This window comes from Pipra filicauda, unplaced genomic scaffold (genome assembly GCF_003945595.2).
Source record: "Pipra filicauda isolate LSUMZ 115617 unplaced genomic scaffold, ASM394559v2 scaffold318_size846807_pilon, whole genome shotgun sequence".
Lineage (NCBI taxonomy): Eukaryota > Metazoa > Chordata > Aves > Passeriformes > Pipridae > Pipra > Pipra filicauda.
The window spans coordinates 426,253-452,469 of NW_024104441.1; the positions used below are offsets into that span (position 1 = coordinate 426,253).

General features: G+C 43.7%; 2 protein-coding genes across 3 annotated transcripts in view; one reads left to right on the forward strand and one right to left on the reverse strand.

Moving 5' to 3' along the window:
- ARIH2 (ariadne RBR E3 ubiquitin protein ligase 2) overlaps nucleotides 1–12,971 on the reverse strand; it is a 34,522-nt gene extending 21,551 nt beyond the window's left edge. Inside the window, exons 1-2 of one of the 2 annotated variants that reach the window (XM_027713937.2) lie at nucleotides 12,853–12,971; nucleotides 8,298–8,645 (exon numbers count right to left, since the gene is read on the reverse strand). In XM_027713937.2, the coding sequence (XP_027569738.1) occupies nucleotides 8,298–8,546 (249 nt within the window). In that variant the 5' untranslated portion in view covers nucleotides 8,547–8,645; nucleotides 12,853–12,971. Of the gene's footprint in view, nucleotides 1–8,297; nucleotides 8,646–12,435; nucleotides 12,583–12,852 lie in introns of those variants that run through there. The other variant, XM_027713936.2, reaches the window with a different exon arrangement.
- On the forward strand, nucleotides 12,582–24,276 carry SLC25A20 (solute carrier family 25 member 20). The gene is made up of 9 exons (XM_027713941.2): nucleotides 12,582–12,986; nucleotides 13,626–13,718; nucleotides 15,662–15,789; nucleotides 17,943–18,033; nucleotides 19,001–19,118; nucleotides 20,285–20,357; nucleotides 20,976–21,085; nucleotides 22,449–22,573; nucleotides 23,082–24,276. Exons 1-9 carry the CDS (start codon nucleotides 12,882–12,884, stop codon nucleotides 23,142–23,144), a joined length of 906 nt encoding a protein of 301 aa, XP_027569742.1. The 5' UTR covers nucleotides 12,582–12,881; the 3' UTR covers nucleotides 23,145–24,276.
- The last annotated feature ends 1,941 nt before the right edge of the window (nucleotides 24,277–26,217 follow it).

Consider the following 26,217-nt stretch of genomic DNA (forward strand, 5'->3'; position numbering starts at 1 on the left):
CAGATAAGCCAAGTTGTTTGAAGAGTGGAAGCTTCATCCCTCTACAGCAGGAAAATCTTTTCAACCATGCCACTCTGACAGTTGTTAATTCACACAGAAATGTTTCCTAAAAGCTAAAAAACCACCGTCTTTTGTAGAGCTTACATTCGACAGAAATTGCTCATGCATATTTATGTCACATGCATATCTCAGGAGTTCATTTCACTTTTCTCAAAGGGATGGCCTATTTTTTGGAGGTGTGTTTCAATCCTCACTTTTGCAGAGATATAGTATCAGGAATTTAAAACAATGATCATCACGTGATTCTCAAAGAGATTCAATTCAGAATGAGTTGGAGATGATAGGATCTGGTTGGAGCTGACATCCCATGGCTTTGCACCAAGCTGACAATTCCTGTTAGATCAGGGTTGCACTGAAACGTCTGGCCAAGAGGAACACAAACCTGGCATAAAGAAATGTAGTTTCCATTTCTTGTATTTTGCCTAATCAAAGGTTTTTATACAAAAAGCTTTAAGCAAATAGGATTAATCTTGAGAAGCATTTGTTTTAATCCACAAATAGTTTTTGTGAGTTCTACAAGGAAAGGATGAACTTCAAAAGTTATTAGTTTGTGCATTGCATCAAAACCTCTAAAAACACACTGAAATTCTTTACAACAGTAAAAACACACAGAGCAAAAGCCTCTGAAACTGTTTCTGTTGGTGAGAAACTACAGCAAAATAGAGACTGAACTGAGCTGGCGGGAGAGTAACACCTTAAAGAGAAACCATAATTTGTATTGAGTAATTTCGCTGAAGAAAAAAATCCTTTCAGACACTGAGGTATCCTTCAGGATACTGAGGTAAGGAAAGTGACCCACAAATGGAAAAAATTCTACTTTACAATCGTTTCTCTTGGGGAAAGTAGATCTGACCCCCTTCACATCCCATTGGAAAAACTACACGACTGCCCTGTTTTTACTGGAGGATTTCTCAGAAAATTGCAAAAATATAAGGAATTAATAAAAAAATGAAAGGGCAACCAAAAGTTTTTTTTGGACCACATTTTCTCCTTTGCTTTGATCTACCTCTCTTTTAAGCAGAATTCCAAAATGCAATCCTAGTAGAAAGCTCAGGAGGTTGCAGGGGCTTGAGATGTGATTCACATCACCTGCCATAAATACCCCAAGCTTTCAAAGTTTTATAGCAAAGTCTTCCATATCTGTTACAGGTTTCTGAGCATAGGAAGGTCGTTCTCAAAATTGAACTTAAATTCATTTCATTTATCAGGAAAAATTGACAAAGTTAATACAAAATCACATCCCCGCATTCTTTCTTAGGTTCAGTCAAAATAAAAAAACGGTGAGAAAAAGCCATCCACCTTTAGGTCACACATAGGATTGATTACAATTTGTCTGACATTTCAGGCCCTCTCCTGATTACAGACTGCAGGCTGCACCAGGGAAAGAAGTGTGATTTAGAGTCTGTAGCTGCACTCTCAATACCATGGAAAGGTCTTGACAAACAGCACTACACGAGCTCTGCTTCATCACAAGGTTTTAATCTGTTCCCTGTCACTCACCTGCTGGCATGCAGAGACCTGGTATCAGTCTGCAAGATTAGATGCATATTTAGGAGGCAGAGTGCAGTTTGGCAATGACAAATACTGCTGGTGTTACACCATGGTTGTGAAGCTGTCAGTGCATGACCTAGTTGGCCACATACTGAAGAAAGGGGATCTGGGGTTAAATTCTAGCTCCTTCTCCACACTTACACATTGTTTTAATCCATCTGCTCTCCTACACAGGACAGCAACAATTTCAGCTGCAGCTGCCAACAAACAGGATCAGTAGGACTCAGCTAGGAAATCTCAACATACGTATTTCTCAAGCTGTTAGGCTATTCTTCCTGGGAAAATTCAGAAACAAATATTAAAAGAAAAGAAACACTTAAGCAAACTGGTATGCCAGAAGGCATTATTACAAAACAGCTACGAGATTCCTTCTTTGAGAGATTTAGAGCGAAAGAAATGCAGCAAGAAAGCTGTAAGACAGCACACAGATATAAGATTGACATGAGACTCCCCAGCAGTCCTCATTGCAGTTATTTTTTCTAGTTTGACACAGTGTGAGAGCATCAGTGCCCAGCTCACACTGCCCTGTGCTCCCTCAACGCTGCCAAACCCCACTGCACAGCCCCTGTCGAGGTGCTTTCCCAACAAAACACAGGAGAAGTGGACAATTCCTTCTGGTTGACAAAGGATGATGTGGAGCATGCGCAGGGAGGAAGCGAAGGTCAGGTAATAACCCCAATCCACATAGTCATGACCAGTGGCTCAGAACACTGGGCAGCCAACCCAAACTGGGCAGCACTGGTGTGTGCCCACAGCCACAGTGGAGCAGGGCTTTGGTAACTCTGCAGTGAGTAATCCATGTTCAGTTCTAAATAAGACAGTCCTTTACTTGACAACACCAACTTCTAAGGGCATTTTCCTGTTGTTATAAAAAGACAAAGAGGAGGAACATCTGCTTTGTAAAACACTGTTTCACAGTGCTCAACACAGTTTGTTTCTGCTGCACCATCCTTAATAGGCACAGCACAAATTTGGCAATGTGTTCAGCTGCTTCATGTTGCTCCTGTGATCATGTTGTCCAGCTGCAAGCCTGCAACATGAAACAGTTACTGAAAGATTGTTTTGGCATTTTTAATGACTTGTGTCTTGCCTCTACCTCCCACCAAGATCATACTCATCAACAGCTGCGAGCAGAGTTTTTTTCGCTCACTGCAGAGTCATACTGGCTGTAAGATACACTTAAGGTGTGAATCACAAAGAAATGTGTGGGTTATAATCACCCTCCACATTTGTAGCTCATTTTGCCAATCAAGTTGAGAATTTCAGCAGTCCTGGGCAGTAACAAAACTGATTTCTCTCCTCACATGACTCCGTGAAGTTGTCAAAGGTTGCAAGGTCTGGACTCTCCAGCCAGCTCTTTTATCCTGTACACAAGCCTACAGAAGTTACTTTTAAAAAACAAAAACACCTTTATGAGCCAAAAAAACTTCACACTGTAGAGAGTTACAGACACATTCATGTCCTCCTGATTCTACTGAAATATTGGCACTGTGGATCTGATAAGCAACAACACAGCTTTCTCATAGCAGAACTTCCAGGATCCTTTTGTTTGGAAACAAAAACAGGTAAAGGACAAAGGTACGTCTGAAACATGACTGTTCCTAAGGGTTACAGCTTCAGGGTGGAAGTCCCACCTAATGTTGGCTTGGTATTAAAACAAAGAACACAGTATAGATATAAACCTGCAAGTCCTGACTAATCTAGGGTTTAAGGGTACTTCAAAATTATCATTGCCAAACAGCACCACAGGGGTTCTGTGGAGAAGTCAAAATCGCCTATCAGGTTCTACCATTTATAATGCATGATACTGAAATATTTACTGCTTACTAATACTTACCAATGTTGGTTCTTATGGACTTCAACTTTGAACATAAATTTCTGAAACCCTGTTCTTATGTACATGCATTTTAATACTTAAAGGGGCTTGAACCCCTCTCCTGTACCTGAGGTACTTTGGCACAGCCAGGCTTTAATACTGTCATTTAATGTCACGTAAAGTTTCATGAAGTCATTATGGCATCCAAAAGGATGACTATGCAGCACTGCAGGTTTGTTCAGATAAGCAGCACCCAACAGCACACTCTGGGTCAGGGTTTGCACAGTGATACAGCGAGGCACACATGCACATCTGTGTCCTCACATCTGGCTCTTTACAGACGGTTTGTGACCACACGGAACGTGCGTTAGGCGAGCGCTGGCTCCTTCGGGAAGAGCCGCTCACACAGGCTGCCAGTCCCCACACACATGACTCTGGATCTGCTGAAGATGGTATTTGAAAAGGAGCACTGCCAGCATTCACCAGGCAGCTCTACAAACTAACTGTTCTGTGTCAGCGCAATTTGAGCGTGTGGAGCAGTCTCTGAGGGCTGTGTTTTTACGAGCAAATACGAATTTGGTTGCACTAAGAGACGTAATGTCAGTACAGTGAGCAAGAGTATATGAAAGCTGGTTTATCTCTGTAAGAACAGTAGTGATAACATGGATTAATAGATTCAGACTTATGTCATGATATCAAATATTTTTTGCATCTACCAAGATTTATTATTCAAGGGACAGGGCTAAAAAATCCCACATCATAAGCTGTTATTTCAAGAAGAAAGGGAAGTAAGCTTTTTGCTGTCTGGTAAATATTAGCAGATTACTCACATCAGTAAAGTGAAAATTATAAGTTCTTCAGTCTTACAATTCCTTTGGTTTTAGTGGAAAGGCTACATCAGTATCAATTGTCTGTAAAACAACACAACTGTCTTTCTTTGCTAGATGTGCAGAAATATCATAGCTTCCTCATGACTGACAATCAGCTTGACCTAAAATTAAGGTAACATTTTTTTCATAAATTCTAATTGCAACTTTTTATCTGGTGGTTTATACCACACGTTAAAAAAAACTGTAAACACTAGAAAGATCCACCTCATCACTGAAACAGACAAACTACTGCCACTTATGTGAAGCATCACAGACACTGCAGACTGATATGGGGACCCTCAGCAGAGCCAGGAAGTGTCATTCACAAACAAAAACAATATGACCTCATCACACATTTAATTGCTTGTCAGTGACAAGGTCAACTTTGTTTGCATCACTGCTGAGTATCGCACTGTTTGCATCTACTGATATGCCACTCCAGGACCCACAATCGGTCAATGACAAGAGTTATCTTAAAAATAAACTTATTACTATACAATTTTAATTCATTACTTTTGAAAGATACTGTATCTTCCATTTATTTTTTAAAACGGACTGTTGTAAATCCCTTTGCTGGTCTGTAGGCAATACAGGTCACTCTGCTTTCAAGAGCATTGTCCTTCACGAGTGTTGACCGTGGTCAAGTGACCTTTTGAGGAATTAAAAATTATCTACTTCAATTCACAGGCCTTTTGGTCAGAGAACCACAGTTTTGGGTACTAGTTTGAGATTTTCATCTGGCATGTTTCAACACAGATAGCCTGTCCTAATTTTAGTCAGGGTATTAACCGAACCCTCCACAGACCTTTAGATTAACTGCACTAACCAAGGAGCAAAGATTTCCACTTATTTTCCTTTAAAACCAATGAACTTGCAGTACTTATTAAGACCAAAACAAGGAGAAACTTTCAGAGGAACACTTACAAAGTCCCTCTAGCTTCTATATGGTGCTGGGATAACCACTACTGTAGTTGTAGGCCTGCCATGCAGCTCGTTTAGTCTACTGCTACTTTGCTTGCACTAATTTTCCTATTCAGAATTCCCCACCTGATAAAAAGCAAGTCAGAAGAATTCAGGGTAAGTTTCCTATGACAGTAAAAGATACAAGGATATCCATCTACCTACATGCAGGGTCTCATGCTTTTATCAGACTTCAGATTTTAACTGAATTTTGTCTCTTGTTGGGGTAGATAAAGCACAAGCATTTTGTTCAAGAGAGTTTCTTTTTCAGTGTTCCATGCAAACTTTTAAACATTCACAGGGTGTTCACACCTGACCTGAAGTCAACCAGCCAATGCAAGGCTCGTTCAGTTCTCTGCCTTCAGCAGGAGTGAGAACAAGGTCAGCTGTGACTCACAGGGAATCAAAGCAGGTAGCCAACGTTTCCAAGAAGGATCGCCCTTTACCTCAATGCTTTTAAATAACAGGAATTCAACAATCAGTCTGAAATAGCTGAACAAAACAGTCTGAAAACCAAACATTGAGGGTTAATGAGCAGAGCAAATAAAATACTATTTATTTAGACTGTTATTAGCCAAGAACAGCACAGATTGCAAGTATGAAGACTTAAAGCTCCGAAATCCTATTTCTGGTCTTTAAAGTGCGTAGACAATATATCACAGAGCAAAACCACACTCGATACAATCCCCCTCCCTCCAATTTAGCCTTCAGAAAGTGAATCACCTAATGGCAACGCAGTGGCAGAACATTCAAACATGGCTTTGAGCCATTTATTGCATTTATTTTTTCTTTGCTTTAGGGAATCGTATCAATCTGCCAATTTCTCGCGATAGCAAATCTCTCAGATATCCTGTCCTCCACATTCAGTGCCTATTAAAAAAGTAAAGGAGGTGAAATCAACAAAATTAATTAGAGGCTTCAAAAAAAAAAAAAAAATCATCACTATACAAGAAAACCCAAGACATGGTGAAAGATAGTCTAAAAAGAAAACATAGTTCTTGGAGCTCAAGCAAATCAAGAGAAAAAGGAAGTTAATAAAGTTCTTAGACAAGTCTGCCCCTTTTTACTTGTATCCATTAAGTTCATGGAAAATAATGATAACAAATAGTTCAACATGCTCTATTCCATTTCCTTCTTCTCAGTACTTGCTAACTCAACACTAATTGCTTTTACTCAGAAAACTAACAAAATCACAAGTTTCCTTGGGGGTAGAGGGGAAGGAAGAGACAGGGTTGCTGAAGTCTTGTAAGAAAGTATGCCAGGAAACAAAAGGTACGTGCTGCAGACACACAACAGATTTCCAAGAAAAGTGCAATTATTGCACAACTGTTGCTAGAGAACAGAGAGTTAATGTGGCACGTCAAGAGCTAAAGCCTTAGTGTGTGGTTTACAAGATTACAGCTTTTCAAGTTTTTACCCAAAATTTAAATTCATCTTCTCATGCACAAAGCAAAATGTGTAGCAGTTCATTTTAAAAGTAAATATGCAGGCATATTCTTGATATAAAAGGCATCTAAAATATTCTCTCCCGAGGTCATATTTGGGGTAAGATTTGAGCTAGCAGGTTGGTATTATCTGGGCAGCTATATTTGCTCAATGAGACCTTCAGAACTTTTGGAAAGTTTATTTTAACTTTGGAGGCCTGATTTTAAAGACTAAAAGTATTGCTTTTGGTAATTTAATTCAAGAGAACAATATGGCAGGGGTCACCTCTTTGAAGGGTGCTCCATGTGAAGGCAAACAGTCAGGAGCAGAAAAGCTGTTCTAAATCTTTACTTAATCTCTAAGAACCAAGAGCAACTGGCAGCTGGATCAGAAGTGCTGACCAACTATTCTCATTTGTACTCTCCTGTTGCCTCCCTTTTCTGACAATCTGTAGAGAACTGCAGGCATTCAGAGCTCAAACTGCACATTTTGAAGTAATTACAGACACAAGTTTAACAGCAAGAAAAAGTAAAACTTCATTTTCTGAGGTGCTACATTCTGTGAACAAGCACAATAGATCATGAAATGGACAAATTATGGGTGCCTTGTAGAGCCTATTGTTTATGGGTTCACAGTCCTCAGGTTTTATAGTTATACTGTTTCTCCAGGACACTGATTTGAAAATAAAGATCATGAGATTCCTCTCATTTTTATATTATGTTTGATTCAGATAAAATTAACTGGAATCAAAACCTATCCAACACGGGGTTTTTTGGTTTTTTTACATGCTGCAGTCACCTGTCCTGCTTTCAGGAGTTGGTCCAGAATAAGCACCAGGAGACTTGTTAGAAAGTAGATGCAGCAGCAATTCCAACCCAGTGTCAACATCTAGAAGTTTTAAAACTCTGCTTTCCTCTGACCTGCTCTGGGACTGAAGTACACGGGGCAGAGAGGGAACCTCCTCTTATGGCTGTTGTGCAGTACAGTAACCAGTTACAAAAAGAGAAAGAAAATTTCACAAAAGTCTTATAACACCACGGAGCTGACTCAGAGGGTCGCTCTTCTGTGATGAATTAGTCACTACAAGAGGTGGCAAGTTCATTGTACTTGAATTGCTGTCACTGCAACAGTAGGGTTAATACCTGGCATGACAGCTGATCTGTCTCTGAAAGTCTACAATTATTCTCTCAGAAACAACCAAGAAAGGTGTTTTTGCTAGAATGACAAAGTTTTAGCATGTCTTCCTATTTGTCAGTTATCTCCTCAAACACAGGTGCACCATCTATGATTTGGTTTGTTTCTTTTCCTATATATCCTCTTTGCATTGTATTAATGCAGAGTTATAACTCAGGAATTTTGGTCATGAAGCTCAGCTCTGTAAAAAAAAAAAAAAAGAATCAATATTCATTAAGGAAGGTTTTTCAGGCCCCAAAACCAGTATGTAACAAATGGAAACCTTTGAGTCAGTTTTGAACAAGGGACCTTCAACAATGCTCCTCCAACCCCCCGTAACAGTAATATTGCCAGAGCTTTTATAACAAACTGTATTCTCAGCATTTGCCTGTTCAATCGCAGACTTGTTTTACACCTGTGTTAATGCAGAAACCTTTCCTCACCTTTAACGTGGCAGCCAAGCTGGCCATGTGTTCATTCAGAGTGCTCTCCGACTCCTTGTAAGTCAAGCAGGTGAACTGATATTCCTCTGGATCAAAGGCATCTGCTCCCTGCTGCTCCACGTCGTTAGCTACCCCATCATAATAATCCTCAATATCCCCAGGATCCTCATCCTCTTCCTCCTCCTCGCAATTAGGGTCATAATCCTCTTCATTGCTGTCAGAGCCCTGGCTGTTCATGTCCACGGACATCTTAATGCCCTGCCAAACTGCAGACCAGGAAAGCGACCGCAGCTTCTTTTTTTTCCTCCAAACTTTATCGTTCTTTTGATTTCATCTGAGCTCTGTTTCCTAAGGGAGGAAAAACAATTTTTTTCTGTGCCTAAGAAATTGTAAGAGAGGCCACGTCAACATCATACATGTGATCAAACAGCCATGAATGGGCTGAGCCAGTGGCCCAGGTAAAGAAGATTCTGCTGTGCACGTCCCTGGTTTGGATCCATTGCAACTCTTTGCACCTTCAAAGCCAAGGCTGGTCTTACAGGCAAGGTCCAAATCCTTGGAGATTGGGTTATTAAATTGAATCCTAGTCCCCAGTGCTGGCCCCGAGACTTCTGACACTTGCAAACTGACTGACTGCATAACCTTCACTACAGATCTTTTCAGAGATACAACTGAATTTATGACAAAGTTTTTTATCAACAGCCTGAACTGCTGCAGAACAGCATCCTATGCATTTCATTAACAGGAGAAACACCAACCCCTCAGCTATGACCACAGTAGCTAGAAAGGCAACCTGTGATGCCCTATGCAAGTCCATATTGCTTCAGAACCACAGCCATTAGGTGGGACTTTAGAAAATAAGAGAAGTAGAGATGTCTCGCATACACACAGTGTATGTGTTTAACAGTCTGCAATACCATCTCAAAAGAAATGGTGGAATTATTTCACCCCTTTCAGTAGGTTCTACTAGATGCCATGTGACTTGGGCCTTACATCTGAAGGGGAAAATAAAATCAATTCTCTCATTTTATTACCTTCTCAATACACACTTATTACCTTCTGAACATAGAAATTTATGCTTAAGTGTTGACAGCTGCTATTCAAGAAGAATCAGAACAGCTAACTTTTTTTAATAGATTCTCCCTTGTATTGGAAAATTTACATATCTGATACTTATCTGAACTACAAATCTGCTTGTGTAACTAAACCATGTGAATTTGAGTTTGAAAAGGTTCAGCAGTAAAGCAAAAAAATCAACCTTGAATTTTGGTCACCTCATATTTAGTCATAAATTTCCATTTAACCAAATTATTTAGTTTAGAGAGACTATATTAAATCCAGAATACTTAAAACAATGCTGCAACCAAATCTCACATATAAAAATATACATAAAATCAAAGCTCTATTTTCCGCAAGCACCATGTATTTAGTTCCTTATACATGTTCCCATTTTGCATTACTATGTTCTTAGCTCTGCTGCTCAGATATATTCCCACAGTACTGCAATTTGTAGCTGCTGGGGAAACCATAATAAAGCTTTGAGAATCCTGACTTTAAAGCACAGGAAATCTCAACCATATATTTTCATTATTTTTCCTCAACTAATTTGTTTTCTGTTTCCAGTAACCTGACCAGGCAGCAGAGAATAACCAGGAAGAGAAGTGATGTACAATTAATTTGAGGGGCTGCAGTGATTTCAGCAGATACAAACCTCCAGTGAGAGAGGATGAAGGCTAGCAGCTAATTATATTATCCCCTGAATTCTGGTCTTCATTCCTTTCATTTGCCTCTTGATTCCTTAGCTATCCACAACACACAGAGCACACAAATAATTTATAGCACTGCTTTCCATAGCATTTCAGAGGAACAGACACACAGTCTCTCCATATTGGAAGGAGACAGATGTGAAATCTAATTTGGCAGACACAAGGCAAACCTATATTGTCCTTCCCTCTACCCCACTCAGAGTTAATGCATCAGTTCAGGGCTTAATCTGTATTGACACTGATCTCTTGCATAAAAGAAGTGATGGATCTTCACCTGCTAAAAGGAATAACTTATTTGAGACTCTAAACCCACCGTGAACATGCCATCAACAGCCCAGTGTGCAACAGCTTTGTTCAGCCAACCTCAGAGTATCACAAAGCCTGACCAAATTTCACAGGTCAGGGAACTTCCCAAACTCACTCAGATCATCCCATACTCTGGAGAAAAAAAAAAAAACAAACCACCAAAACACTGGGTCCATTTGCTATCCCAACACATGGCGAGTCACATCCGAGCAGTGAGATGTTTGTAGATATCCAGGCGGAATAAAAGGCCTACCCAGTACCTCCCAGTTCCACACCAGTCACCGGGGAGAGCTTGGAGGAGAGACATCCCTCTGTGCCACCAGCACAGCTCTGTGAACAGAGGAATGCTTTGCACAGGCAAATGGGGAAATGGATCTATCAAGCAGAAAACAACCTGCAGACTGGGTGACTTCTGTGCCTCCTGCCCCAGCACTCCAGGGAAGAGCTCACTTCCAGCTTAACTGAAAATCACATGGACGCACGTGAAGGGAGAGGGAAGGCTCTGAGGACAAAGCAAAGGAGGATACTAGAAAACCAGGAACAGAACTCACCTCACCTACACTCAGTCCAGTGCTCAGATCGCAAACTCTGAATACAAAGTAAACAGGACAAAGCTAATACTTGATACCACGAACTTTTGAGACAATAAAGACGTTAAGCTCAAGTAAAAGGATCAAAAAACCAAAGAGTATTTAGATTAAATAATCACTATAATCCCCAAGATCAGACACTAAAATTTTAAACCATATTTAGATCGCTTTCCTACCCAGGGGAGGATGAGGCCCAGCTTTGTCTGAGATACTTCTGTATCTTCACTAACACTGATACAATTTAGTCCCCTCTTGCAGAAGCTCCGGAACACACCCACCCCTACTCTCTGCTCTCCATCACCTCCAACAGAGATGCCCTCTCCCTGATTCCTGCTTTGCAACACAATTCTTAACAAGGTCTTTTGCAACAATAAGCCTTCAAATATGCCACCACAAGTGGCATTATGTCATCCCACCTCATACCTTGTCCCACTACATCTCTCTTTTCTGATTTCTTTCCGTCTGTGCCTATCCCTGTAGGATTCCTCTAGAAAGACTTTTGGAGGATGCTCATCCTCTTTTTCTGTTGACATTTCACAGCCATTTAAGATGGCTTTTTCTTCTTTCACCTCTTTATCTGAAACAAAGTGCAACTCAATTCTGCCTCCTGAACTATTTATCCCTGTAACCTTTAAATGGGCTGACACCCTCCCTTTTCCCTGAAACCATCCACAAGCCCCAGCTCCATGCTGGCTAACAATGCTAATTGCATCTTCATCTTTGTCACCCAAACCCATAATCTGTGGATCGCCCTCACCTGTCTCCTTGCACACGCAGTGCACACCTCACCATTCCTTCTCCATTGAGTTTTTAGACAGGATTTTTTTCATCCCAAGATGGAGAACCCAGAACATCCTCCATCCTTTTCTAACAGATGACTCTGCAGGGACCTCCTTGCAGCCATATCACACTCCCTCGTGAACATCCACACTCTCCTCCTGCTTTTCCAGTCTCGGTTCACACTATCACGACTGCCTTGTCCTTCCCAACTCATCTAATCCATTCCATCCCTGCCCTTTCTAACCTACTACCGCTTTTAACCAGTTGTTTCACGCACCTCAGTACCCCACGACACTCCGGGCTCGGGCAGAGCGGTGCTCAGCCCACAGAAATTACCTCGGCTCCATTCTTTAGGAATGCGGGCGAGCCCAGACCCCGCGCTTGTCCCGCACCGCCAGAGCGCTGCAGACTCGTGGGAGAACAGCGCAGGAAAACCTGGCGGGAGCAGCCGAGGGGGAACAGCCCCGCACAGCCCGCACAGCCCCCGCACAGTTCCGGGGAGCCCGAGAGCGCCGGGGCTGCGGCTCCTCCCGGGTGGAGCGCGGAGCTCAGCGCCGGGCACGGAGCGGCGGCCGCGTGTCCCACCCTCCGGGCTCGGGCTCGGGCTCGGGCTCGGCCCCGGCCCCGGCCCCGGCCCCGGCCCCAGCCCCAGCGGGACCCCCGGCCCGGCACGGCCCGGCCCGGCCCCGCACTTACCGGGCGGGCGGCGGAGCGGCCCCAGGGCTCCTCCTGCGCGCCGGAACCGCCGGCCCGGTGCGTCACCTCCGCCAGGCGGGGCGGGGCCGGGCCGGGCCACTGCGCGGGGCCGGGGGGGAGCGGCCGAACCACTGCGGACGGGCGGGGGGAACCGGCCCCGCGCCCCCGGGAGCGGCGCCGGCCCCCGGCGCGGGCTCGGCCGGTGACAGCGCCCGGGGACAGAGCCCGGTGACCGCGCTCGGGGACAGCGCTCGGGGACAGCGCCGGGGAGCGACCCTTCGCACCGTCCCGGTTCCGCCCGCCCCGCGCCTGCCTCCCGGCGTGCCCCGCACTGGGGTAAAGGTCGCGGCGCCGAGGGGCGGCACTGGCTCGGCGGGGACGCAGCGCCCCGGCCCCGGTCCCGGCCGCGCTCCTCACCCGGTCCCGTGTCCTCGCCCACCGCCGCCATGGCGGAGCAGCCGCAGCCCATCAGCCCCCTGAAGAACTTCTTCGCCGGCGGCTTCGGGGGCGTCTGCCTGGTGTTCGTGGGGCACCCGCTGGACACCATCAAGGTGAGACGGTGCGGGGCCGGGGTCTGGACGGTGCTCGGTGCTGTGCGGGGCGGCCTCAGGCGGACTACAGCTCCCGGCAGGCACCGCGCGGGGGGGCGCGGGGACTGCGACGGGACTACAGCTCCCGGCAGGCACCGCGGCGCTGCGCTTCCGTCCGCGCCGCGGGAGGCTAGGCTGGACGCGCCTATCGCGGCAGGGCGCCCCCTGGCGGCGCGGAGGCCGCGGGATCCCCTCAGTCCCCTTAGGTTTATAGTGAAAAATCGGGAAAAGAGCGTCGTGTTCCCGCCACTGGAAGGAGCTGGGATGCTCCCACCGGCCCCGTGCTGCGGCGGGGCCCAGGTCTCCTGGGCCAGAGGGAGGCCGGGAGTGACCCTGTAGGGGCACAACTCAGGTCCAGAAGGAGCTGGGTTTGTCATCCTAATGTCATCCCAGCAATTAATTAGTTAAATACATTAACTATTCAGTACATTAAAATTCAATCTCTTCTCTTCTGTAAAGGGCTAAAACGATGTCAGTCTCTCTGTTGATACCTTCAAGGCCAGTCACAAAACATACTCTGTAATGGTCAGAGGTGTTCTCCGAATCAAAGTTTAGACAGTAATATTTAATAAAGTAATGTTTTCCTCCCCCTCTCACTAGGTCAGACTGCAAACCCAGCCTAAGCCACAGCCTGGCCAGCCCCCACTCTATTCTGGGACCTTTGACTGCTTCAGAAAGACTCTTGTTGGAGAGGTACTGTGACACCTGCCAAAAATATCAGTTGTTCCTGTATGTCTCAGGAATGGAGTTGTGTGGGAGTGTTTCACCCCAGAGACCATACAATTCTTGAGTTATCAGTTGAATTGACTCTAATTAAAACTTTTTAAGCAGATTACAAAGCTTGGGGAATGCTTAGCATCCATGTGGCCCAGGTACATGTCTCTTTGTTTTGCTAAGAAATGTTTTTGATTCAAAATAGCATGATATTATTATCTGAGAGTATAGGCTGGAGTGAATGTTGGCAGTTGTTTTTTGGCCTTATTGTCTTTGGTGGAATCTTACTTGTTATTTGGAGTCATCTCTGAAAAATCCTGAAGTAGCTAATGACTTTTGTGTATACAACTAGTACTTTTACTTTCTTCTATAAAGTGTTATGTCATCTATAAGAAGGCAGAGGATCGTTAATTAATAGATTTTTTTTCTCTTTTTCTTTTTTTGAGAGCAGAGGATCAAGTAAAGAAGTTTTGTCAGTCTTCTTCAGAAGGTGGACAGTGGTTTTCACTCCTAAATCATATATATTATGTGATTGAACTAATCTGTTTTGTTTTTAGAGGGGCACACAGCCTTGATTGAAAGTTTTTAAGTAACACAGAGCCCAGTTTTCTGTTTTGTAAGTTTTCCTTGCAGCTGTTTACCTGTTGGTAGCTATTTGGAAACAATGGCTGTGCCTGAAGTCTAATTTCTAACCACTGGATCTCGTTAGGTAACTCTCTGTTAAATGAAAGATCTGGTTCATATCTGAAATCTACTTTCATTGTGGTATTAACAGGTTGTTATATAACCAAAGTAAATCTTGCTTCCCTGGTCTCTCCCACAAAGGAGTGGAATGCTGTGCCAGCTCTGAATCCCTGGCAGTTTTTAACACCCCTGCTGCAGCACAGACGTCAGAGCTGAGCCATAATAATAGCCTTGTGATGGGAAGTTCAAAAGCAGTGCTGCTTCTCCACTCCTACTCAATACTCATCCATTTCTATAATGAAAACTATTAAACCTCTCTGCCACAGTCTTTTCCTTCCCATTGCTCATGGGGAGGTTGAGCAGCAGTGGCTGGTCTCTGTCAGCCAGGTGCAATTTCATTGCAGAGCCAGTTGTGCCTGTACAAACTCAGCGCTGGTTTATTGGGGCAATGGGAAGAAAGGGGTGCACAGACCAGCAAATATTTAATTTGGGCATCTTGCCAAAATTAAGGCAAGTAGAGGAAGTATCTAGGAAGATAACTCTACTTTTTATTAGAAAAAGTTCGGTTCAAAGGCAAGAGAAATGAAATAAATGCAACTGCTGGGATCTGCATTAGGATTTTTTCATCTGTGTAGTCTATGAAGGGGAACATGAGGAATGTGTAAAACATCAGAAATACAATGTGTGGTGAAAAACTTTTGACTTAGGGTAGGAAGGAAAAAGCAATTTGCTCTTGAACCCATTCCAAACTGAATTCATGGGGGGAGTGAAGGAATTCAGGCTGCTCTCCCTGGCTCTCCCTTTAGTTAGAGAGTGAATTCAATTCAACATTTTCAGGTTCACTATCGGGATTTGACAACTTACCAATAAAACACAGGTGTATTTTTGTATGTAGCTGAGAGACAAAGTGTTCTCTCTTGACATAATCTATTAGAACTTTTATTCATGTGGCTTTTAACTTCACTTCCTCATACTTGAGATGTATGTACAGGGTGATGGGTGTTGCCATAGAAGGACATCAGTGGTGCTAGTGTTTCCCAGGAAGGATAATTTCCCTCTGCAGCAGGCCCTGAGCCTCAGTAAACATGTATAACTGCAAATAAACAATAGGCACCATTATCCCTCTGATCAGTTTGACTGATCCTATCCTGGATTGTCGCCTTCCGCTTCTCAACAAGTTGAACTGTGTGCAAAGTTTATGCAAAACCAAGTAATTCTTGTGATAATGTTTCTTGCAGGGAATCCGAGGCTTATATAGAGGAATGGCAGCTCCTATTGTCGGAGTGACACCCATGTTTGCTGTGTGCTTCTTTGGATTTGGCTTGGGAAAAAGACTCCAACAGAGAAAACCCGATGACGTTTTGACGTGAGTTCCTGAGTTAATCAGGCACTTGGGAAAGGCATCCTGAGGCTGTGGCTGTATTGTCGCACGTTGAGTTGTGGTGTAAATTTGTCTCCTCTCCTAGGTTATAAATATCATCCTAGAAAATAAAAAACTCGTGTTTTAATGCTTCTGGAAGCGTGGGATTGATAACACAGGCTAAAAACAGACAGTGTGTGGGCAGGTGCGATGCAATTCCCTTTCTACGCAAGAAGGCGCCATTAAGGAATAATTCTGTTTTAGATGAGTAAAGTGAGAGTTATATAATTATTGCCTGACAACAGTCTTGCTATTAACAGAAACTATGGGAGAAATAACTTCATGGTCAAGCAGTCTTGACAACATTCACAGCCCTGAATCTCTTTTCCCTATTAGTTGTGGCTCTTGCTGTGTCCCTCCATTAGGATAAAAGAACAGCCATAGAAGTATTTTACTATTATTTCTGAAAAGAGGTGTTTATGAGCAGCCCTCCTCCCAGGCATGTCTAACCTTCTGGAAAAGCAATGGGAAGCTGAGAAAACTTCGTGTGGCTTTCTACAAACCAACTTGGGCATGAAGAAAACCCCCTCACCCATGACATACTCCCATAATGTCTTTGCCAAGCTGTGATTTACGGCTCTACAGGAACTGGGCTGTAGCTTAGCAACATTTTATTCCATTATTTGTGTGCTAGGTAGGAGCTCTGTCAGAAAGCAGGAGTCCATTGTGTGGAGCCAGGCGTGGTGGGCTGGGCAGGGGTGGTTTGGTTTCTGTTGGAGCTTTGCCTGTGCAGGAGCTGCCCAGGGGGTGTGAGCACACCTGGCTCAAGCCAACACAGAGCAAGCTCCCTCTGCTCTGGATGGCTGGAGGGAAGCAGTGCTGAGGTGCTGGGGCACTGCTCACTTACCCTCTGTTTTACCACAGTGATGTCCTCGTGCAGGAAAGGCTGAAGGGTAAGGCCAGGGAAATAGTCAGGAGTGGACAACACAAGGAAACAAATGGGCCGTGGGCTGATTTCCAGCAGCCTGATCACCTCAGTGCCTTATGTTTTATACACACGATACCAAAGGGAAGTTTTAAGGAGCAAGCTGGGGAAGGGCAGCATAGTTTTTTGGGTCTTTATGTAGAATTCCTCTGAAGTAGAGCAGTGGGAGAGAACGAATAAATAGAGGGTGGAACTGTCACTGTGCCCAGCTGTGCTGCACTGTGGGTGCAGACCCTTAGTGCTGTGGTTCTGGGTCTAGAGGCAGGCAAGATGGTCATCGTTCACCCATGCTGATTTTAAAAGGAAGTTGTGGAAGGAAGAAGGAGAGGACAGGCTCATCAGGTTCCCATCTTTTCTGGGGCTGAATAATCCCAAGGTGAGATAGAAAACTCAAAGCTCGTTTGTAGCGGGAGGTGCACATGGAGTGGTGAGGGAGGACTGAATGGTCTGGAAGATCTAATGAGAATTTAGGAGTCTTTACTCTTAAACGAGTAAGAATTGGAATAGAATGCCATCTCTTGGGCAAGTGGAGAGAAGCGAGAGGTGTGAAATTCAGTTACAATGAGATGTTAGGTCATCTTATGAGGGGAGGTAGCAGGAGGTTGGATGTAAAAATAAGTTTGTGATGGAGAAACTCAGCCTGTTTAAGGGATTTCTAGCATCGATACTTTGTCACATGAAAGCAGGTGCAGAATGTGTGGGATAATGGCAGGTTGGTAGGACAGACTCGATGATGGCAGAGGCTGAAGGAGTGAGAGAGTGAGAGCTTACAGAAGGGAGGCTCCTGGCAGCAAAAACAGGAATATGTGTGGAATCTGGGGTCACTGAGAAGAATATAGGAGACTGGAGAAGGAAGAGACTGTTGGGAATAAAAATGAATGGGGAATGCTGTAGCAAAAAATGCAAGTAGAAGGAATATTAGCCCATAACAGTGGAAGAGCTGAGTTGTGGTTTGCTGTGGGAACCAGAGCTTTGAATCCTAGAGATCTTAAACATTTAGCTCTAATTATGCATTGATGAGGCACTTCTGCACTGATCAAAAGCAGAGGATGTGTTTCAAGTTCCACTGCCAAGTTCATGTGGAATAGCATAATCTGATGATGCAGGGCTTTTTCTGCCCTTTGTTTCCTGTGTACTGTGTTGTGTTAGGGTCTTTTCTGTTTCCTCGAGGCAGATATCCTCAGCTGTTTGCTGCTGGCATGTTGTCAGGAGTGTTCACTACAGTAATCATGGCTCCAGGAGAGAGAATCAAGTGCCTTTTACAGGTAAGGCATTGGATGGTGGTAATGGGAATTTAATTTTCGGGGTCTTGTCTTTCCATACAAGGAATTTCTTCGGTTAGTGCATTTACTCTGCTCTGTTTTTTAGCAGGACTGAGACAACTGTCATTTAATGCATCTGTGTCATGAAGAAGCATTAAACAAACTCACTGTGACAGTTTAAGTACACATTCACTGCTCTATTCATTTTACAGAGCACTCTATTCATTTTACATAGCCTTATGCTGTGGGGTGTTTTATGAGGCATCGGTGGATGCCTCAGTCCACTGCAAAGTATGGAAAAGTCCAGTTTTTCTGAATGAAACTTTTTCTAAAAAAAGTGCGAACCTTCTATATCATAAGACTCTTTCTGGTGTAAAGATTTTCTGTTACTTTGATGGTTCCCAGTACATAGCTAAGGAATGCATTTCAAGACAGTGTTCTGACATTTGGGTGGCTGTTAGCTCCGCACCTCCTCCAGGGTTTTTAAAGTATTGTTGGAAAATGTAAACCCAAACAAGTGAAATGCCATCTTTAGCAGATGTGGGAAGCTTTGCTTATTTCAAAATATGCTGAACTCTGTTAATATGGTGATGAGTGGTCACATGTTAGTTCTGACCGACAGGATATTATCATGGAAGCTTTTACACACATGCAAATTGTTTGAATTTCCCTGAACTATTTGAAGAGTACTTTTTGTCAGTGTAGAATTACCTAACTGTTTCAAGTTTACATTGCAGAAAAATAAGGGAGAATCTATTCTCTGCATGGAACAGTAAACATATCCTCAGCTTGAATGTGAGAGAGCTGCTTGAGGAAGCGAGGCAGAGGTTTCATAGGCGGGAGTGCCTGTGGAACGAGTATGTGCTCCTTCCTTGCTGGAAACATGCATATGGCTTTCTAACTCTAGGTGGATGATTGTGCATCAGCCAGAAACCTTCACTAGTCAGAAACTATCACTTTAATCCTTCAGATCCAGGCAGCTACAGGTGAAACTAAGTACAGTGGCTCTCTGGACTGTGCCAAGCAGCTGTACCGCGAGGCCGGGATTCGCGGGGTGTACAAGGGGACGGTGCTCACCCTCATGAGAGGTAACAGACAGAACTGTTCAGATCCCTTCTGGGGGGGACTGTAGGATAAGAAGTCTGACATGGTATGGTAGATCTCACCATCCCTTTAGCCAGCTAGAAGGGCCATGTCACCCCTTTTTTCTGTTTGTTGTTTTTTTTTTTTTTTTTGCAGTCTGCAGAGCTACTCCAATGCCTCAAAGGGCCTGAGAAATAAACATGAGATTCTCAGTGAGTGAGGAAGAGATTAGATGACAAGGATCAGAGGGATATAGGAAGTAATTAAGATCTGAGAAGGCAAGAGGAATGAGAGACTTCAGGAGAGGAGCAGAGAGAACAAAGAGAAGAGAAAAACACAAAAGTGGGCTTTTTTTAAAATTTTCTTCCTTTTTTTTTTTTTTTCTCCTTGAGAGAAGGATTGTGCCTGTCTGTGACTGTTGCTATGTAATGCTGGCTGCTTTAAAAGATGTGATGGCAGCAGTTATGCTTTCTGCCCACTTAAGTCTGGGTTATTTTGGACTAGGATGTCATGACCCCTCTCTCAAATACAACAACAACAAAGTAATTGTGCCAGACCCTGAATCCTTTATGTATTTCAGTAATTCCTCCTTTGAAAAGCTGAAATTTCTGTATTTTGTTGTCTTAGTTTAGGAATTTGTTCTATCCTCTGCTTCTCACGGAAGTGTAGCAGCCTGCAGGGTAACTCTGGTAGTGTCCCTAGCCAAAGGCTGGTTCTCCAGTTTAGGCATGAGCTAAGAATGGGCTGTGGGAGTAACTTTAAAAAACCCAGAACAAGACCCATCAACTGCAAAAATACAATCCTAAAATAGAACCATTAGAACTAATAGTGTGCAAAACTCTTGAAAACTCTGATATACTGTGCAGTAATTAGGACAGTTTAGAGCTGTTTCATCATTAGTCTAATGACCAGCAGACAGGTTACAGCCTGGCTTGAAAGGCTGCTGACATAAAAGATGTTTTCCCAGTTCTTGCCTTGAGCACCTGCTCTCCCTGGGAAAGTTCAGACTCCTCTCTCTAGGGCAGCAGAAGATTTTATTTTGTTTGTAGAAGAGGTTCAGAATAGGAATCTGGATGTACTTAGTGGTGTTGCTGGGCTGGCATGGGGCTGCTGTGCCTCTGGGCTTCGTTTGGTTTCCCACTCCTCACAGCCTTTGTTGTTTACCCACCAGACGTCCCGGCCAGCGGAATGTACTTCATGACGTACGAGTGGCTGAAGAACATTCTGACCCCTGAGGGAAAGAGGTCAGTGAAATCTCACAGTCATCACTTTCTGGACTTCCCAGACTCTGCTGATTAATCTCCCCAGTTACGAAGACACTTAGAGCAGTATCATCAAAACAAATTAAAAAAAAAAAAAAGTTGCTTGCCTTCTGAGTGGCACTGCTTTGGTCTGGGGTTAACTGACAATTAAAATAATATTCTGAGTTCTCTCAGATTCTAGTTTGGATCTTATTGGCCAAGTAAGGAATACTTAGAGTATATCTTCTTACTTTCAACCCTGTATATGCACAAAATGCTGGGGGGCTTTCTTGGATTTTGGGGGGTTTTTTGTTTGGTTAGTTGGTTAGTTTTGTTTTGTTGTTTTTTTTTTTCCCCAGAGTATCTGTGTGTGTGCTGAATGAAAAGATTTGAACCTTTAGGGTGGAGTTGATCCATTTTGCCCACGGGGCTCTAATTGTTAGAAATGTTGCTCAGATACTGCACTCTGTCTGCAGCATTGTGCTGCCTTCTGGCTGTCAGCCAGGCTGTCTTTTTGATTGTCATCTTAGTCAAAACACATGAGTTTGACTTTTTTCCCTTCACCATTTTTTAATTTTTTTTTTCACTTTTCCCTCCCGCCCCACCCCTATCCTGCCGCAGTGTGAGTGACCTCAGTGTGCCAAGGATCCTCTTTGCTGGGGGCCTGGCTGGCATCTTCAACTGGGCAGTTGCCATTCCACCAGACGTGCTGAAATCCCGTTTCCAGACTGGTAAGTTCCATGCCAGCATGTCATGGCCACGCTCAGTGTGGTGCTCCAGGGAATGGAGGGCAATGATGGAAGATTCCGTCTAGGAAGTAGCACGTCCAAGCGCTGCTTGAGACAAGTTCATGAAAAACCCAAGTGTGTTCACAGCTTTTTACTTGGTTTCCTCATAAATTTTTGGCAAATCAGGCTGCACTTCTCTATTTCTGCCTCCCTTATATATAATGATCCTGGTTTGAGGTACCTGATTTGAAACCTAAGCATAGAACTCATAATAACAGAACGGAGGTTTTGTTACAAATGTAATTCTCTGGGAGGTTTTGTTATTTCACATCAGATATAGTTGTATAAATTGTAGCCTGTGCTATCTGCAGCTTGTAGTAACAGGGTGTGGCTTGTTGGGAACATTGTTTTTCGACTGGTAGCTCTGCTCTTTAATATCTGTGTCCTAATTATAGTGAGGACGACCCCAGGCCTTGCACTTCAGCAAGGTTTGACAGATTTTTCGTTGGTTTCGTTGGTTTCTCTGAGAGTCCTGTCAATGAATAGTTTTGTTAAGGCTGCTCATAGTCTCTGTGGGCTCAGCTCTCCCCTGGACAGTGACCATTTCTACTGAGTCACAATTCATGATAATCTAGTGCAGGAAACTCAACAACTACTTCTATGAGCAATGGCTGCTGTGCTGATCTGGTACTGCACCAAGAGCTGAGAGTGAAACACATCCCAGCGCTGATCCTTGTTCCACTGAGCCAGTCCCCAGTGCTGCTGTGTGGATGATGTGGGTTCATGGTGGTTCTGTTTAACTGGGTTGGTTTGTGGAGTACCTGCTCAGAGGGCTGGCAGAGGCAGTACTTCCCCGAACGGTGTCAGGAGAAGGAAGAAATTGTTCTTTGAGCAGAGTAATTTTTTAAAAACACCTCAGCAAATCTGTGTAATATCAACATTAAAACAGCCTGTACTTTTCACTTGAAGTCTGTTGCTGTCCTTAGCTGGGACATGTAATAGGATAATTTTCTGTTTCTTATCAACCAGCTTCATCAGTTTTTATATCTGACATTCCTATCATCTAACTGCAGCTCTTGGAAGAGCTGTGATCAGCAGTGCAAGTAACAGCTCAGACTTCCAACCCTGAGAAAAGTTATTCTCCTTTCTTTCCTCTCCCAATGACTTGATGATGTAAATTCTTTGGTGATGGTAAGCACCTATCTCCTGTTTACTGAGCCTTTACTGAGCTGTCTTGTTTGTTTGTTTGCTGTAACAGTACGAACAGCATGAACTTGTTGAAAATCCTGGGCTGTTACATAGGGTACATCCTTCAGCCCTTGTGACTGCCACACGTCTTGGCTAATGTGTTGTGCATCCCTTTCAGCTCCTGCAGGAAAATACCCAAATGGCTTTAGAGATGTGCTGAGGGAGCTTATCAGAGAGGAAGGAGTTGCATCTCTGTATAAGGGCTTCACAGCTGTGATGATCAGGGCATTTCCTGCTAACGCGGTGAGTACGTTGTCATTCTGGGTGGGTTTGGGGGACTCGGCCACTCACAGTGAATGTTTGCCTCCTGTAAAGGACATGACTGGCTGTTTACTCTTGTATCATTTCAGTGAGGTTCTTGTCACTGCAGGCACTTTTGGCTGTTGGTGTCCAGGTTCTAAAAATATACTTTAGTCTAGGAGGAAAAACGAGTAAACCTTTCTCTAAAGCTTTACATTAAACCCTTTGTTGACTTTCTCTGACAGTTTTTCTCTACTGATTTTACATCCATCTGTAGAAAATGCAGTAAGTTTGGACTGGCTTCCCCTTCAGTAAATAATGAGCCTACTGGAGTCAAAGTTCTGCCTTTGTGTAGAGGGATATAGTAGAATTCTTGCCTCTGGTCCGAGATTTTTTTTTTTATCCTTCCTCCTTCTGTATCAGCCACATCAGTTGTTCAAAGTGCTGCATTTCAAAAACCTTGTTTGGAATAGATTTTTAGAATCCTTATTTGTTCTGTTCTCTTTTCCAGGCGTGTTTCCTTGGTTTTGAAGTTGCTATGAAGTTTCTTAACTGGGTTGCACCCAGTCTATGAAGACTAGAAAGTCTGGAAATGAGAGAGGAGAAGGAAAAGAGTGCAAGTCTGCCTCAAAGGAATAAATGAATGATCACTTAACATTTCAGGAATGATTGTTTGCCTAATACCATTTTGCCTTCCTCACATTCTTTAGGTGGTGCTATGTGCCATTCAGAAATGCAAGCTGTAGCTCTGAAACAGAGTTGTTGAGGAGTTAGAGGTGATAGACCATCTTCTGAGCCAATGTACCACGGCAGTAACACTGACAACAGGCAGCTGTCACTGTCACACACGCTACCTTAAGTACTTCCTCATGGAAGAAGGGGACACATCTTAAAATGTAATTCTTTATTTACTGAAGAAAAATGTAGCTATTAACACTGAAAAACTTCCTTAAAATAATTGTTTGGCAGCAGGTACTTAACTCTCAGGGCATATGTCAGCAGCTGGACATGCTGGTGTCTGCAAGCAATGTCAGCCAGTGTTCTCATCTCCTGTAGTTTTTCAGTTGTGGCTGTTTCTCTGTTGACAGTGGTTTTAATCTTCTGTGAATGTACAGCAGCAAACACAGAACTCAGCAGGGGAGGCCAGAGCTACGTTTCAGTGGGTTAGGGGGTGTTGCAGGTACCATATCAGGTCTTGCACACTGATCTTTTCTGTGGAACCAGGACACGAAATGCATCATGCTTAACATTTGTACTGAGCTTTACTGAGGCAGCCAGTGGGGAAATGTATCTGATTAACCTGAACTTTTCTCTGAAATCCCTCTCTGTCCCACTGAAGATAGCCCAAATGTGATTTCAAAAGTACAGCACGGTTCATAGTGACCCATGATATATTTGATTAATCAAGTACTGTATCCTAGGATTCAATTCTTTACATTGATCTGAGAAAATTTAACAGCAAGAATATCCAAGAGCTGAATATCTCTGACACAAGGGGGACACATTGAAGGGGTTGCTGGCTCTGCAGTCTTGTCTAACTTTATTCTTTCTCCTGATCCTTGTTTTTCTCTTAATACTATTAAACATAATCCCATTTTCATTTGAGAAATGACTAATACTGAGAAGCAAAAAACAACTTTTAATTTCTTTTGTTTGTGATGCAGTGTTATTGGAACTCAATAAAGCTAACTGCTGCTTGGCTAGAATGTGTGCTCAGGTTCATTTACTTTTTGCATGGTCATACATGCTTAGTTTTGCAAAAGTTTTCCAATTCTTAATTCTGAGATGTAGTTGGGAAATAAGCTGTGTCGTGCTGACTTTGATAGTTAACCCCTTGCCTTTTAGCTTTTGGATTTCTGACATGAGCCCTGGAAAGAAATGTTCTGCACTGGGTATGTTTGTCATACGAGTCCCGGTAGGTTCTGTGTCAGGGGTGCAAGTTTTTAACTATAAAGCAACACACTAAATAACACAGCTTGGACCAAATAACACATACTTTGTGGAAAGTACTTGGCATGATCTGTTGGCCTGTACCACGAGGACACAGTTTTCACCTTGGCTTTCCACAGGCAAGGTCAGCCCTGAAAACTTCCCACCCAGTTCTGCTGAGAAACCTTGAATGCCACTTTCCTTCCCAATTCTTTGGAAGGACCAGAATGGAACCTACCTTCCCCAGAGTCCACATCTTGTGTTTTACAATGTGGGTGTGGGGTGTGAAATCAATGGGATGACCTCTGATGTGGCAAAATCTCAGCCACTTGGAGTTGCCTCCACATTCTTGCTGCTGCCATACCCACTACAGCCCTTCCCCATTCCTCATTGCTCAGGAGTTCAGGAGTGGCTGCTGCTCCTCCTCAGTCATTGCTGCTATGGATGAATGAAATACTTAAAGCGTGAACACTGAGCTAATACTGGTTTGGAGAAGTGGTGATTAAAGGGCATGAACCTCTTAAATGGTTTTAATCACAATTTTGGGTTTACTGAAACTAAATCCAAGCTAGTTTCAAGCAGATCAAGTCTGCTTTAGTGGCTCTGTGCTGCCTCACCATCAAACACTACCCTGTACTGCTCTGGGGGCTGCTTTGGCCCCTTACTGATGCTGGGACTGTGATACCTAGAAGCAACTTTCAGCTTTAAGAGATGTTATAAAGCTGGATTTTTTTCCTTCTATTTTACTTACATGTTTCAGAAATACTGACACCTCTTGGGAGGACAGATGTGCCTCTTCTTTCTTGCAATTCCAGACACTGATGCTTAAAGCTGCCCATTCCAGCTGCTCTGTCAAAGGCATCCTGCTGAGCTCCTAACCTCCCTGGGACCTGGGAAGAGCTGAAGCAGAATCCTGGTTGTAAATGCTGCTCTAGGCTGGTTCCTGAGGCAGGTGCCCAGCAGGTGGCTGTCGGGGCTGCCAGGGCGATGGACAGTCCAGAAGGTCCAAAGGCAAGGTCAGAGGTTAGGAAGCCAGCCCAGCAGCTGCTGCTGGCAGGCCACTGGGTCACTTGAGCCACTTGCAGCTTTCCAAGTTGGGCTGCAAAGGTTTCACCTCTCTTTCATGACAGAGAGGCAGCTGGAAGGCAGGAGCCTTCCCCAGGCCTGGTGATGAGCTGTGCACTGTGGTTAGTGCTCCCTCCCATGTCAGTCCTATCAGTCTGGAGTGCTGCAGACCATGAAAAACATATAATTCTTGAAGACCAAATCAGGGACTAGTAATGCCCTGGATTCAGCTGCTGCCTCTTGCTTGGTGCCCAGCACTTATGTTGGCTCTGCTGTCACCAGCTGAGCCCCACTGGTCGTGGCCTTAAGAAGTATTTGCTCTGGAAGACTGAAATATTCCGCACACTCTCTAATACTTCAGTTGTTGCTAGTAACTATAAACTCTCTTCCTTCTTCCAAACTATCCTTTTAAATATTTTTTTTAAATATTTCTTTTCCTTTTCCCAATTTGACTTATCCTAATTATACTCTTCCCCACTCCAAGGTTTTTGCAGAGCTTTGTGTTTTGCATGATAACATTCTGTTGTTTAACATACTTGATTTCATTTGGTGCTTTTAGCTAAGTAAAATATGGCAAGAGACAATCAGGGATGAGGGGCTGCTTTCCATCAGCTGCGGCAGGAGAAGAAGAGATTTGTAAAGGCTCATCAGAC